General features: G+C 41.5%; 1 protein-coding gene across 1 annotated transcript in view; it reads left to right on the top strand.

Annotated features, from left to right (window-relative positions):
* SMURF1 (SMAD specific E3 ubiquitin protein ligase 1) overlaps positions 1–14371 on the top strand; it is a gene marked incomplete at its 5' end in the record, with an annotated part of 16386 nt that extends 2015 nt beyond the window's left edge. The window contains 13 exons of the mRNA XM_010010577.1: positions 526–601; positions 950–1188; positions 1981–2065; positions 4329–4475; positions 5850–6054; positions 6211–6314; positions 7985–8099; positions 8796–8974; positions 9756–9893; positions 10288–10408; positions 11671–11872; positions 12662–12746; positions 13694–14371. Of these exons, the coding sequence (XP_010008879.1) occupies positions 526–601; positions 950–1188; positions 1981–2065; positions 4329–4475; positions 5850–6054; positions 6211–6314; positions 7985–8099; positions 8796–8974; positions 9756–9893; positions 10288–10408; positions 11671–11872; positions 12662–12746; positions 13694–13793 (1796 nt within the window). The remainder of the gene's footprint in view (positions 1–525; positions 602–949; positions 1189–1980; positions 2066–4328; positions 4476–5849; positions 6055–6210; positions 6315–7984; positions 8100–8795; positions 8975–9755; positions 9894–10287; positions 10409–11670; positions 11873–12661; positions 12747–13693) is intronic.
* Between the last annotated feature and the right edge of the window lie 794 nt (positions 14372–15165).

Raw genomic sequence — 15165 nt, 5'->3', positions numbered from 1 at the left:
GAAAGAGGATCTGGAGGAGTTAAAAGCAATATTGCAAATTGCTGTTTTAATACCTTTGACTCCTCTAACCCCATTGCCAAGTTTCAACAAGGCACTGCTAGTTTTACAGCTCATTCACCCCATCTTACCACGTTTTGGTGGTAAAACCACCAAACCCAAGCGTTTCATTTCAGTGGAGTTGGCAACCCCTAAATTCTCACTGTAATGATGACATCTAGTGGTGAGTGATTTCTTTCCAGCTTTACCTTTCTGGAGCCTCATGAAACACAGATGTAGAACTAGACATGTTTGATATTTACAGAATACACTCAGCTTAAGTTTGGGTGATGCCTCTGGTTTCTCTTCTTCCTTTTTAAAACGTCAGTAATGCCTTAGGGTTATAGAAGAAGTTTTGGTAAAGGGTGTGCTCTCAGCTTTCCTTTATATTTTACCCTGTATAAATGTGGGTTGTTTGTCTTTATGTTGTTTTTAAGGGAACAGTTGTTCTTTTGTGATTAACTTGTGTTTGTTTGCTTTCGATTGCAGTCAGTTTACAGACACGGGACAGAATAGGCACAGGCGGCTCTGTAGTAGACTGTAGAGGGCTTTTGGAGAATGAAGGGTAAGGATTGTTTTCTTTACACTTCATTAGAAAAATGCTTTACATCTGGAAAGAATAATTAATACTAGAAAAATGAAATATCAATGTAACTAATATATTGGCTGGGAATATGCATCAGGCAGTAAGGTGGATACTGACGTGAAGAAAATAAGCTAAACTGGGTAGGACTTGATACTTTAGTTAACAGCAATTCTGGCACTTCCATGAGATATTTGGGTATAAACCCATGAAGAAAGTGGCGTATCTTGGGTTAAAAGTTGCAGTAGTGGAGAGGGAGTGAAAGAGAAACAGTTATTTCTGTATTCACTTCTCTTGTGATGGAAACTCTTGAAGTTTCCCCATTTTCAGAACGGTTTATGAAGACTCCGGACCGGGAAGGCCGCTGAGCTGTTTCATGGAGGAACCAGCACCATACACAGACACTACTGGGGCTGCTGGAGGAGGCAACTGTCGCTTTGCAGAGTCCCCCAGTCAAGATCAGAGGCTTCAGGCACAGCGACTTCGCACTCCTGAAGTCAGAGGTCATGTACAGACGCCTCAGAACAGACCACACGGGCACCAGTCGCCTGACCTGCCCGAAGGCTATGGTGAGAGTTCTCCAGCACTTTAACATCGGAGTTTTTCTCTTACAAAAGCCTTCAGAGAAAGAAAAGTCTCCCATTTTCATGTCTAGATGTGGTTTACCTGTTAGAACATGCAGCAGCCACGTGCATCTCATGGTCTGCAGTTTGGAAAAGGAACCAAGCAGAGCAGATGGGAGTTTGAGATTGGCTAATTAGCAGTTGGCTACGCCAGGATACACTGAGGGGTTGATGGTAAATTAAACATGAGGTTGTGGTATGATGCTGTTACAGAGAATTCACTGCTAATCTTGGCTTTGTATCTAGGGAGAACGAATGGAAAGAGCTCTTTAAACTAGAGCAGTAATGCTATTTTTTCCTTCCCCCTTGGCATGTTGTGTAGGTTTGAGCCCACATTTGAGAAAAGATCAGGAAAATAGAAAAGCAACAAAGAAGGCAGTAGTACAGAAGATTAGGGAGGATCAGATTAAGGAGAATTTAAATCTCGGTAAAGAGCACATCAAATCTAAGAGTAAAGAAATCTAGTTTGGGGGCTTAGGTTGTCTTAAAACCTAAAAATAAAAATAGAAGCTAAGGCACATTGGTGCATGGATTTGTGAGCTTCAAAAAGGATGCTGAAATGTGTAATTAAAGTATATTTGGGAAGGACAAACCAGTCCATGCTGCAAGAGATCAGGGGGATGGCTCGAGTACTTGCTCCTGGGTCTGATAGGGAATATTCTAATGGCTTTCAATTTATTCTGGGTTTTTTTTCTTCCAGATGTTTAAGTTAGAATAATCTTTCTTCCTTTTCCATAGAACAAAGAACAACGGTACAGGGCCAGGTTTATTTTTTGCACACACAGACTGGAGTTAGCACATGGCATGACCCAAGGATACCCAGGTATGTATCTGTAGATACAAAGTCAGGGAGGTTTGATGTGTGTATGGCAGTAAACTGAATTTTAAGAGCAAAAATCTGTGAAATGCTCTGTCTGAGCTCACAGGGAGAGCTGTGAGCAGAGGAGTAAGTTGGTGTCTTTCTAGTTAGTTTTCACCAAGGTAAGGTTTTGAAAGAAAGAGTTATCTGCTTGTGAATCATGTAAAACAAAAGGGCAAAAATTATGTAGCCCTTCAGGAGCTCCCATTTGACAAAGTCAGACATCTCAGTGTGATTTTGTATTTTGGTGAAGCTTCAGACTTCTGAATCTTACCTTATTTATTATTTTTTTTAATGAAAACAGTTTGGGCTGCAAATAGAAGAAAAAAGTGACTCTTCAAGCCATTGTTTCTTGAGTATTGAGCTTGTAACTGTTGCTCTAGTCATGCTCCTTTACCTTTAACTGAAGCAGAGATTACATGCCATCTTTAAACCTGAAGTGATGTTGAGGGTTTTTATGCTTTAGACCAATGATGTGCAGCTAGAAAATGTAAATACTCCACCTGATTAATTTGGTAAAGCCTCTTTAAGCCTTAACCTGCAGTTAATCCGGGTCTTTGTGACTCGGGTCTGGCACTCAGCTGCTCTGCATTTGGGCTGTTTCACTGGACCACCTGCAAGCCAGATCCAAGAGTGAAACACAGTTTGTGACTCTTCAGCTGCTGCACTGGCTGGATAATACATGAATGTGATACAGGATATTAGAAAAATGATATCAAGTAGTGCAGGCAAAAGTGTTGATAAAACCATAGTATATGGGAGGATATGAAAAATAGAGTTGAGAGAGAAAATAGCTGATGTTAGATTAGCTGGTATCACTGGAAGAAGAAATGACAGTGCTCATTCGTTCATGTCACTCATGTCAGGCTTGTGTGCCCAAAGCCTTGTCTTTTCTCCAAGTGATGCTAATAGATATTGCTGCTTCTCTCAAGTCTTAGAGCCAGGTTTTCAGGACCAGCAATGTAAGTGGCCACAAGAAGTTCCTTGTGAGTCACAGTCACACTTACTCTAGTTAAAGGTGGCTTTCATGCTACCAACTTGCAGTGCAAAAACCTTGGCATTTAGCACAGATATAGGTTAAAACTTGGGGTAATCAGATCTCTACAGCACGTTCAGATGCACAGCTGACTGAAACAAATGGTTACAACCATAATCTTCTTTAAGGAGCCTAACAAAGGCTTGTCTGTCTGCCTGTGTATCCCCTGCTGGCATATACTCACTGTGACACTAATGCAGCCTTTGGTGTACAAAGTGTTTCTACCTTTCTAAAACCTCTCAGTTTACTCATTTATACTGATGTTGCATGGTTGGATTTAGGGAAGGAAATACATCAAGTGATGTCCTCAACCCTGGATAATCTATGAATCCATGCCAGCTGTCTAGAGAATACTTGACTTAGCAATAGCTTTTCTGTCTAAAAATACTCTTCAGGTTTCCTTCCTTCCTTTTCTTACCCCTCTTAGTGTTTTCCTCTATTAGGTGGCTGGGGCTTTAAATGTTTTCCATTTTCTTGTTGTAAATACATCCTATGTATTGAATTCAAACACTGCCTGGAAGTGAGTGAGTACCTTTAGCAGTGCTTAGAATGATATCCATTTACTTTATCTAGGATGAAAGGGCTGAATGTGTTGGTAAAGCCTTACTCTCAATGATTTATCAGTTAACTAGTTAGACTCTAACCTTGTCTAATTAAAGAGGTAGTTTTTGTTTCTATTTTTAGATGATCTTAGTATTTGGCTGCCTTAGCCTCTTAACTGCGTGTCTGGAGGCAGTGGCTGGTGCAGAGGCCTTTGGTTAATAGATGGTTTTCTGCACATGGATCACATTAGTGTTAATGGGAATTTTCCTGTGAAGACTTTGCTATGAAAAACATCTTTCTTCCTCCTTTTACAGCCCTCAAAAGCCCTGTCATCCCCTAAGTGATGATGTTGCACATTGAAGTTACTTTTAAGCTGTATGGCTTTGTGACTTTCAAAGCCTTTCAGAGACGGAAGGTGTTTTGCTGATGTACCTTTTTATCCGTGTACCATGCGTACAGAGGGACTTGCACTGCTTAGACTGAGTGTTCTAAAAAGACAGCATTAAATGGCTATTCTGTCCTTCCAAAGACTTTCATAGCCTTGAATCACTGAGCACCAAATTCATTTCCCCTCCTTTCCCTTGAATGTAAATTGATTTCATCTTCACTTCGGAAGTGCTTTAACATTTTGTTTGCTTTTCTCCTTAGAGACCTTAACAGTGTGAATTGTGATGAACTGGGACCTTTGCCTCCAGGTTGGGAAGTTAGAAGTACAGTTTCGGGAAGAATATATTTTGTAGATCATAACAACAGAACCACACAATTCACAGATCCACGACTACATCACATCATGAAGTAAGAACCTTGCCTGAAAAACAATTCGTGTCACGTTTGGATTCTTAAACCTTTTATTTCTGTCCAATTTTAACTACAGTCTGGGAGTCATGAGGGGGTGAAAAACTGTGTGGTGATATTGAGGAACAGATGAAACCAGTGCTCTTGCAGGGTTCTGAGTATTGGTTCTCAGTGCTGGTTTTATCTAAGCTTTCAGGTTAGATACAAGGAAGAAGTTCTTTACTGTGAGGGTGGTGAGACACTGGCACAGGGTGCCCAAAGAAGTGGTAAATGCTCCATCCCTGGCAGTGTTCAAGGCCAGGTTGGACAGAGCCTTGGCCGACATACGAGACTCTATAAAAATGAGGCTTTGCAGTCCTCAGCTTTTAAGGGAGGGCTTCGTTATTTCAGCACAACACTGATCTCTTTAAGCTCCTTTGACAAAATTACCCCAAGCTGTGCTGGAGTGAATATGCAGTTCTGGAAGTGCTGGGGTGTGGGATAGAGGGTCTGCCAGGCAGTTCCACAGCCTGTCTGGATTAGCAGTTCTAACTCTGTGCTAGCTACACTAGATCTGAACTGGCTTCATGCTCCCTTGAGCTCCAGACAACAGGACTATAAAGCCAGCTGGAGTCTGGTTGCCTGGTGCTGTGCACAGCCAGTTTGGGTTTAGCAGGATTTAATAAGCTCAGTGTCTGCACCATGCAAGGCAGCTGAACTGTTACAGGACTGACCCTGGAAGCAGCTTGTGGTGCGCAAGATCAGGCTGTTTCCTCAGTCTGAGTTGTCTGTGTTTGAAGCCAGCTGGGGAATATCTGTATCTATAATTGCTCTGCAACCCAAATAAAACACTAAGGGATAAGTATAGTCGAATGTATGAAGCTGCAACTATTTGGGGCAATCTTTCTGCTTTAATAACCGTAGGTGTAATACTTTTATCAAGCATCCTCAGCTTTATTTTGCATGGAGCTGGATTAAAACTCATTGTGGTTGTTAGATAATTCCATTTATAAAGCTGCTGTTTGTTCCTTTAGAGGAGTCTTTTCATGTTATGCTCTTGAAAGTTGTCTCCGTACAGGAGAAATACCGTACAAACTTCTTAATCACTGCTGAGTCAGCACACAGTGATCGCGCTCCAGAGCCTTCCACAATGTATTGTCATGTAACAGCTGAGCTGAAAACTGCTAAAACTCTTTATTGTAGATATCAGTATTCCTTACGTCCCCAAACGTAGAGTAACGATGCTATGGAGTTACCCAGCTGAACACACGTTTCACTCCAGGTTCCTTTTAGAGAAGCTTCATCAGTTCTTCCATCATTGTGTTACATTATATTGTAAAACAATGTCATGGTTTTATTGTTATGCTTCTAGAATAATTTCTTTTTCTTTCAAAGCCATCAATGCCAGCTGAAAGAGCCCAGCCAGCAACCTCTGACAGCTCCAAACGAGGGATCACTAGAAGATGGTGAGGAGTTGCCTGCACAGAGATATGAAAGAGACTTGGTACAGAAGTTGAAAGTTCTTAGACATGAGCTCTCTCTCCAGCAACCACAGGCCGGTCACTGTCGCATCGAAGTATCCAGAGAGGAAATATTTGAGGTATTTGGTTGACTTTTGACTCCTAACAGCAGCTTTTGTCACTCAAGAGTTAAGTAGAACTGATCTTTGATTATAGTAAGTTTGCTTCACAAGAGAGGTAGTGAATATCCCTGCCAAGTGTTGCAGACTTGTCACTGGAGTTTGTTTCACATGTAGGAATCCTACCGTCAGATCATGAAGATGAGGCCAAAGGACTTGAAAAAGAGGCTTATGGTGAAATTCCGAGGAGAGGAAGGGCTGGATTATGGAGGAGTAGCAAGGTGAGAGCTGGGGGTTTGTCTGATGCTTTTGAACTGTAGAATTGTCCTTATAGTGACCCGTGGCTGATACCTTTCCCTTTCAAATTATCTGTTAATGGTGTATGTAAGTTATTTGTAATCTAGTTTGTACGTAGTGGTTGTAGCTTCAGTCTTCATATATAGGAGCGTGTGATTCAACAGTTGTCCCAGAGCCCTCCTGGTGTCAAAGGCTGCTACAAAAATGTATGCCTTGTATTTGGGAATGGTACTGGAATTAAAGCAAGATCAAGGTGTTGGTTTCCCCTTTTCTCTATAGTTACTCAGTTTTCATCACCCTTACCCAGTGAATGCAAAAGGCTTGTTTAGGACAGGCTGTTCATCGTATGGAGAAAGTGCTGATCCCAGCACCAGGCTCCAGTTTCAAAAGTGAAAGCATGATCAGCTCAGACTGTGAGGTCTTTCAAGAAGCAGATAGGCTCTGAAGTAACATACAAATCACAGGAGAGGTTTTGCTAAACACATCTGTCTGATTTCCAGCAAATGGATTGCAAGACCATAAGGGTTCCTTTTTGTTATGTCTCAGTCACATTCTGATCTGTTGGAGCAGGAGTGGAGATGAACTAATCCTAAACAAAGGCTAAAATTTGAGAGAGGCCTTGCCTCCCTCTTAAAAATAGTCATTCCCTTTGGGTCACATCACATCTGAAGCTCTGGAGCTGATTGTAGCATCACCAAAATGCTCATCTTTGCGTGGTGGTGCTTAGATGCATTGTTTCAATTCACTGGGAAATTGCTCAAATCCACTAAGGCTGCATCATCCACTTGGGTGTCTTTCAGCAACCCATCGAGGGACAAAGGAAAGGAGTTGGAACATTTTGGGCTGCCTTACCTGGGGCAACATTGAGAGTCTCCACTGTTGACTTCCTGTTGCCCTAATGGTTTTCATCATTGCCCATTTGCTGCAACAGACTGTTTCAGACCAGTATGGCTCCACTTCTGAGCATTAAAGTTGATAGTTCTCTCAGAACATTTTGGCATGAGATGGGTGTCTAAATTTAATAACAAAGGGGGTTTGTCCTGGTGAGTTGGGAGGTTAGAAATAGCTTCAGTTCCATTTGGGTCCTAATATATTGCTAAGGTGGGAGGATTTACCTAACCCCTCCTCTTTTAATTCATGTGGTCTCTCTGCCCCATCTGGCCTCTCTGAAAGCAGAGATTCTTCAGTCATCAAGCATTTGCATTAAAACAGCTTTTCTAAAGACCTCCAATGATTGAGCTGATTTTAAACAACAGGTTTTTCTTACATACTGTGCAGGTTGCAGAGAAGCAAATCACTTGGTTACCAGGTATCTGAACTCTGTACAAAGTCAAGATGCTTTTGTGAGTGGGTCTTGTTCAGGCTCAGTTTGTTGAAGGTGTTGTCTAACAGCTTGCTGTATCTTCTCTAATCGATGCTAATCCCTTCAGTACTTCTAAACTAGAACAAGTCTGCCTGGGAGTGGAGTAAGACACTTGATGGGTTTTCAAGCAACCCTTTTGGTCTGCAAGTGGAGAGCAGTATAAGGTGGCCTGATTTTGAAATAGGCATTCAGAGCTGATGGTTCACAGTAATTGTGTGATCTGAAACTTCAGAGCAGAAGTTGCACCCTTCTAAATACCTTTTATTTTTTTCCCCTTTTCTTTTTGGGCAGAGAATGGTTGTACTTGCTATGCCATGAAATGTTGAATCCTTATTATGGACTTTTCCAGTACTCCACAGATAATATTTACATGCTGCAGATCAATCCAGACTCTTCTATCAATCCTGTGAGTATTAACTTCTGAGCAACATACCTACTTTGTGGGTTTTGTTATAGCTGTTCTTCCATGACAGGAGTGTAAACTGAAGGGTAAAGCAGAAGAAGAATGTGTTAATGACTCCTATATTGAAATACTGTGAAGCAGAGGGGTTTTGTTCCAAAATTAAAAACATGAGAGAGGAGGTATCCTTTGATAAGTATCTGATTTCTTTGAGTCTCATTTCCTGACATTTGCTCTGTAAGATGGGGTGATAGATTGGAAGATTCACAACCAGAGCACTTAAGCTTCAGTTTTCAGAAGTTTATAAGCAACATGAAAGACATGAAGGAAACAAGCACATGGTCTGCTTCCTCAAGAACAAAAACATTTGATGGTTAAACAAAGAATAAAGTCATTTGGTTGGAATTGTCCCATCTTGTGTTCTGGGGCTTCATGGGGATTTTCGTCTTTGGAGTTTTGCCCTTTGAGAAGTCTAAAGGACTTGTATCCAATTTATTAGTCAGGTAATGCACAGAGACTTGTTTGAGGCATTTAATCATTAAGTGCATCTGTTCTTGGTTATGTCAGGAGGAAAAATGGTGGCTCCTCTTGCCCGGAGGGTTGCAGATAACTTGCACGGAGGACACAACTGATGGCGCAGATATAACCACAAGATGTCAGTGTCTTCCCACTGCCTGATTTTTCTCTCCTCTCTCCCTACAGGACCATTTGTCTTATTTCCATTTTGTTGGTCGGATAATGGGTTTGGCTGTGTTCCATGGACACTATATCAACGGGGGGTTCACGGTTCCCTTCTACAAACAGCTTCTGGGGAAGCCCATTCAGCTCTCCGATCTGGAATCTGTTGACCCAGAATTACACAAAAGTTTAGTCTGGATCTTGTAAGTACTGTATTTATCAGTTTTCTTGCTGTTCCTATGTTAAAAAGCTCAAGCTACTTGAGGAAAGGTTTCTCTGTGTTCACAGCTACCTCTGTGTTAGCTCGCCTTGCAGCAGAGTAGATACTAAATCATTAAGCATTGCATGGGCATGGTAGAATATCACAGTACAAAATGCAAACACAGGTCAGGGATCTGAGGGCAAGTAAAGTCTTGTTTCCAGAGAAAACCAACTTTGATTAAAATGGAAATAAATGGAAGTAATTTGGGCTTCAGAACAGATCTAATGTTCAGTGTAGCTTTGGGACTCTTCAGCACTGCATTATCTCAGCTTCTTTATTTAAATGCTGGTTTGAATTCTGTATTTAAAGTTGCATTGTTGAAGTTCACTGCATGTGATCTCTTCTGTGCTTCACATTGATACGTGAAGCACATCAGAGTATTGCTCTGTGTGTTTGTGTATACAGGACTTTATTCATTATCCTGACTACTACTAGAATTAGATGTACTGATTCTAGTTAGTACATCTAATGTACTAACCATTAGTTAGCACATTACTGTACTACTGATTAGTGTCTGATCTGTATCTGATCAGGCTCTTCAACATCTATTAAGCTACACAGTGGTCATTGTGGCAATACTCCTCTAGTGGTGTGAAATACAGATGGTTAGTTACTAGGTTAATCCTGAACACTGCTTAAGTGTTCAGTAACATCAGCATCAGCACTGAGAGTTATGAGACTATCCAAACTACTAGGTTTACCCTCTGTCTTTCTGTTGTCAGAGAGAACGATATCACCCCAGTTCTGGACCATACATTTTGTGTGGAACACAACGCTTTTGGGCGGATTTTACAGCATGAACTCAAACCAAATGGCAGGAATATTCCAGTGACAGAAGAGAACAAGAAAGAATATGTCAGGTATTGCAGAACAAAGATATGTCCTGTAAATGTAAGGGAAAGAAGGTAGTAAACAGGTTAATTTTTTTAATCTAGTGAAATTAATGAATTAAATATTTTTAGGGGAAATACCTGAGTTATAACTGACATGAGAGTGTTTTCACACAATGCTGCTGTAAGATGTGAGAAGATCTTATAGCAATTCACAAATCTGTGAATTGTACTTTATTTTTTCTGTTGCTGGTGCAATAATTAATTGTTGATGGAAAAAGCAACTGATAAGCACTCTCATCATACTAAATGTGTGTATTAAAACAAGCTCCTCTGTAAAAAGAGCATCTTCCAGCTCTGCTATAAAAAGCCCAGTCCTTGTCTAGCTCACTGTCCCTGACTTTTTCTTTCCTTCCTCCCCCAGGTTGTATGTAAATTGGAGATTTATGAGAGGAATAGAAGCACAGTTCCTGGCTCTGCAGAAGGGTTTTAATGAACTTATTCCTCAACATCTCCTTAAGCCTTTCGACCAGAAGGAACTTGAGGTATGTGTTTTAGCCACATGGAATAGTTATGTTATTTCTTTGGTCCACAATCAAGCACTGCTTTAAGAACAAGCAAACAACTCACAACACTTATTGAAATGTATGTACCATAAAGCTTTGTATTCCTTTATCCAATCCCTTTTTGGTTTATTCCAGACATTCTTTGAGTTAACATTATTGAGAGGGCTGCTTAAAAGGGGAAAGACAACATCAGGTTGTCTAATGAAGGATTAACTCTCAAAGCAGGTGCCTTGAGCAGTACTGCAAGTCTGAGGCATTGCTGACAAGACCTAACGTGTTATCTACTCCAGAACTTGCTTCCTTCAGTAACTTCTCATGCGTGGCTGTTTCTATATCCACACATCGTTTACAGGGACTAAAACAGAAGTGCAGAGCAAACAGAAAAGAAATGAATTTGTCTTTTCGTTGACTCCTGAGCTGCAGATTGCTCCCTCTTAAAATAATTCCTGTTACAGCAATTTTTCATCTAGTTTTGCCTTTTTATAAGGCAAACTGTGGCACATTGACCGTTTGTGGTGTTGGAAGCACTAGCTGTGTGCTAGTTGTTTGTGTGTGCTGAGGAATCCCCTGAAGTTATTGCATTCCATCTGCTGGCTGCTTGAAAAGGCAGATTAAAAACCCATTACCTGTTTCAATGCTGTCTGCATCAGAACAGTCACAACTGCCCTGATAATGGAAACGAGTGTGAGCGCTGCCTCGGTGGCACAAAAAGGCAGCTGCTAAATGGTAGCTCTCAGAAATGTGACCCTCAATATGGAATATTGTGGGAAACGTAGAGCATGACACACGTTTTGAGGGGTGAAGTTTTTTCTATGCCAGTGATTTGTCGTTGTCTGGTCTGTAGTTGTATTGGCACCTCTAGGACAAACCTCCATCAGGGCAGTGATGTTCTGTTGTGCAGTAAATGGGATGTCTTCTTCCCAGTCTGTGCTGTACCCTTTTAAAGACACGCTGTACTTTTCAGGTAGCATTGATTTAACGAAGCGGGTCTTGAGTGGGCTTCTGACTCTAGTTTCTTGTGAAGATTCAAGTTCTACTTTAAGTGTATTTGGCCTCAGTTTTATTGCTGTTAAACTGGAGGGATTTATTACCTGTTCTGAGCTGCTTTGGAGCATTACCTTGCACCAACAAGGTGGTTCAAGCACGTAAAGAATGTGATGCTTCATGAAATGGTTTGTATATTCTTACAGCTGCAAACCTGAAATGACTGAATGTTAAAGCATTTTGTAATCCTTTACCAGCTGATCATAGGAGGCCTGGATAAGATAGACCTGAATGACTGGAAGTCAAACACACGTCTAAAGCACTGCATGGCAGATAGCAATATTGTGAAGTGGTTCTGGCAAGCAGTGGAAACATTTGACGAAGAAAGAAGGGCAAGGCTGCTGCAGTTTGTGACGGGTTCAACGCGTGTCCCACTTCAAGGTTTCAAGGCTTTACAAGGTGACTGATGTGGAGGCTGAGTTAATCTGTGGTGGGAGAAGGAGATAAAAATCATGGGGTATTTACCACCCCTTGTAAAATACCAGTGTATGGCTGGATAACCCAAGCACTTTACATCCCAAGAGCAGTTTTACATTTGTCAGCAGCTCTGCTGATGGTGAACATTTCAGTCACTGCTGATAGTGATAGAAGCTGGTAAATCTGTCATCAAGTAGTGCCTTTGACTGGTGTCAGTATTAGTTTATCAGTCTCCTACAACTCTGGACTGATGTTAACATCACTGTAAGCACACACGTGGTTATAGAGCTGACCAAATGACTTTTTCACATGAAAATTGTGTTCCCTTCATTGTTCAGCAGCAAACCATTAGACTTTAAAACAAGTGCCTGAAAATTGCAGGTTTTATCGTCAGAAAAGGTGATGATAACCTCCTGATAACCTTCCATCTGCTGGCTGACAGTAAACTGATGTTCCACATTAAAATACCTATTTCTGCTTTACATTTAAAACCTTCTTGCACTTAAGTCTTCTCATTTTTGAAGGTGCAACTGTGTTAATATAGAATTTAGCAGCTTTCCAGAACACTAGTGTGCAGATTGTCATGAACAGCCCTATTGCTTCTGCCATCCCTTCATCAGCTGCAGACCCGATCGACAGATTTAGCTTATGACATAACCATGTTTGCAGCTGGAACTGTAATTTTCTCTCTTGCCTTTACATAAGTAGCAAAATTTGTGTGCAGGAATGGTGCTTTGTTGAAGTGCATTAACTAGAATGTCTGTCTGTAAGGTTCTACAGGCGCTGCAGGACCCAGACTGTTTACCATCCATTTAATAGATGCAAACACAGACAACCTGCCAAAAGCCCACACTTGGTAAGATGAAAACATTCCACATGTCACTGCTTGCTTTCCCTTTGTCATGGTTTAAAGGAGTCATCTCTGTTTGTCCTGGGTATGGATTAACTATGTGACATGCAAAGGTGACTCTGCTGGCTCGGAACTATCGGTACTCTGCAGCCAGCAAAATAATCGACTTCTTTTCTTACAGCTTGGTTTATCTTCTGTGCTATCTGTGGGTTTCATTTATCCCAGAGTTGATTATTCTGGATAGCGAGATGTTAGTAAGTTTATTTCTATGTGTAAGTTTGTTTGTATGTGAGATCCAGCAGAAGTATCCAGTGAGAAATGACTCACAGCCATGAGTCCTTGTGCAGGCTTACGAAGAATGGTTTTCAGATGTAAAATGTAGTGAAAGTGTGCTGTTGGCACAGACTAGGCACAGAGCTGGGCTCTCTTACGGAAGTCTCACTCTATCAGAGACAGGAAATCATTTCAGCAGCAGCACAGCTTGTCTGCAGGCAGAGCGGGGAGCAGCCTGGCTGAGCTCTTGCTTTATTTGCAAGACTCCTGCATCTGCCACCTGCAGATGCCCTATGAAGTCATGCAGTCCTGCTGCAGCAACAGCTGTTTGTTATCTTGTCTCCTTCAGCCACTGAAGAGGCCGAATTCTATCTATGTGTAGCTATCTAGAGGTTTGGGATTTTTTTCCCAATAAATAGTTTAGATTCAGCTAGAAATCATAGAATCATTTTGGAAAAGACCTTTAGGATCATTGAGTCCAACCTTTACGCCAGCACTTGCCAAGGCCACCACTAACCCGTGTCACTAAGGGCCTCATCTACATGGTTTGTGAACACGTCCAGGGACGGTGATTCCACCATTCCCTGGGCAGCCTGTTCCAGTGCCTGACAACCCCTTTGGGGAAGAAATTGTTCCTAATATCCAGTCTAAAATGCTTCAATGTGTTATTTTACCCCTAGCTTTAACCGGATTGACATTCCGCCTTATGAGTCATACGAGAAGCTTTATGAGAAGCTGTTGACAGCTGTGGAAGAGACATGTGGGTTTGCTGTGGAGTGAAAAAGCAACCAAAGGAAACAGATGCTAGCTCATGGACCACCAAATCAAAAGCTAGAAGAAGCTTGCTGTGAACTTCCTGCTAAGCTGTCTGAAGCATCGGAACTTAAAGACAACTTAGAGATGGGGCCGTTTCCCTTCCGCCACTGGTGGATGAGGGTGGGGGTAGGGGCTTTTGTTGGTGGTTTCCAACTTTATTTCCTCCCCTTTGTTACGATAACCCCTTCCCTCTTCCTCCATCTCCCATACAACGAAATGCAGCCAAGTTCAGCACTTGGCTTTGGGTTACACAGGATATTCTGCTAGATTTGTAACACATATTGTGATAGGGTCAGCGACCTGTGGGGTTTTTTTTAATCATAGAATCAAAATGTAATTAGGAATGAGCTTAATTTGCTGAGGACTTGCAGCTGGTAGATGTACCTGGTTAGTTTGTCCTAAATCAAGCTGGAGCCCTTGTAAGAGTCTGATGGGTGCAGAGTGTCTGACTGGCACTAGAATTTGCATTGCACATGTTAAACACCGGTTTAAAGAGTCAACTTCTAGCAGAAAATTACCTCCACGTCAACACTTAACTGAAAGGTAAAGAAATCCAAGTTCTGCCTTAGCAGGAAGCTCCCAGTGGAAGCTGTGGCTCACCTTGAGAAAAGTGAAGGAATCTGGGACAGCTTAACTGGTATTGTATGATTTCTTTTTGGTTGTCCTGGCTGAAATCTAATTGTTTTGCACACAAACACTTATTTCCTCCTGCAGAATTGCTTTCCATAGTTCGTTCTGATGTAAGTACCTTGCAGAGAAGCCTCGTGAGGAGGAGACAGAGGATAAAAACCTATTCCATCCCAAAGCTGTGATTTCTGTGCCGCTGTTCTGTACCCAACATGTGTTTGTGTGACTTCAACTTCTGAGACTCACATGGAAATCACTTAAGAGCTGAGTTAACAGAGCAGACTTCTGTTCTGAGGGTTTTGGCCTTGGCAAAAGTTGATTTGGAGGTTGAGGTAAAGGGTAACTCTACAGCGAGTACATCTGAAATGTTATGGAAAGCTATGGGAAGAATTTATGACTTCAGTTCTGTAGGGATGAAAAATATCTCCAGAGAGCCACAGAAAGGCTCTATTTTCCCCCTTCAAATATCAGAAACTAATACTGAAAGGTTTGTTCTCTAACACATTGCTAAAACAACTTCCCAGGGGCAACAAAAGCAAATCAAATACCTGAATCACTAACATATTTTCCAGTTTGCACACCAAGATGGGACAGTGTTTTAACACATAACACGGCTTCAGAAAGACCCAGTTATCTGTCCAATATGTCTAAACTTAAGTAAAGCAGACTTGCTTGTATAGGATTTTTTTCTCTTTGGCAAGCCTGGTTT

The sequence above is a fragment of the Nestor notabilis genome, unplaced genomic scaffold (assembly GCF_000696875.1).
Source record: "Nestor notabilis isolate BGI_N333 unplaced genomic scaffold, ASM69687v1 scaffold31952, whole genome shotgun sequence".
NCBI classification, from domain to species: domain Eukaryota; kingdom Metazoa; phylum Chordata; class Aves; order Psittaciformes; family Psittacidae; genus Nestor; species Nestor notabilis.
The sequence above is the reverse complement of the archived record's forward strand: the minus strand, read 5'-3'. Positions and strand labels throughout refer to the sequence as shown.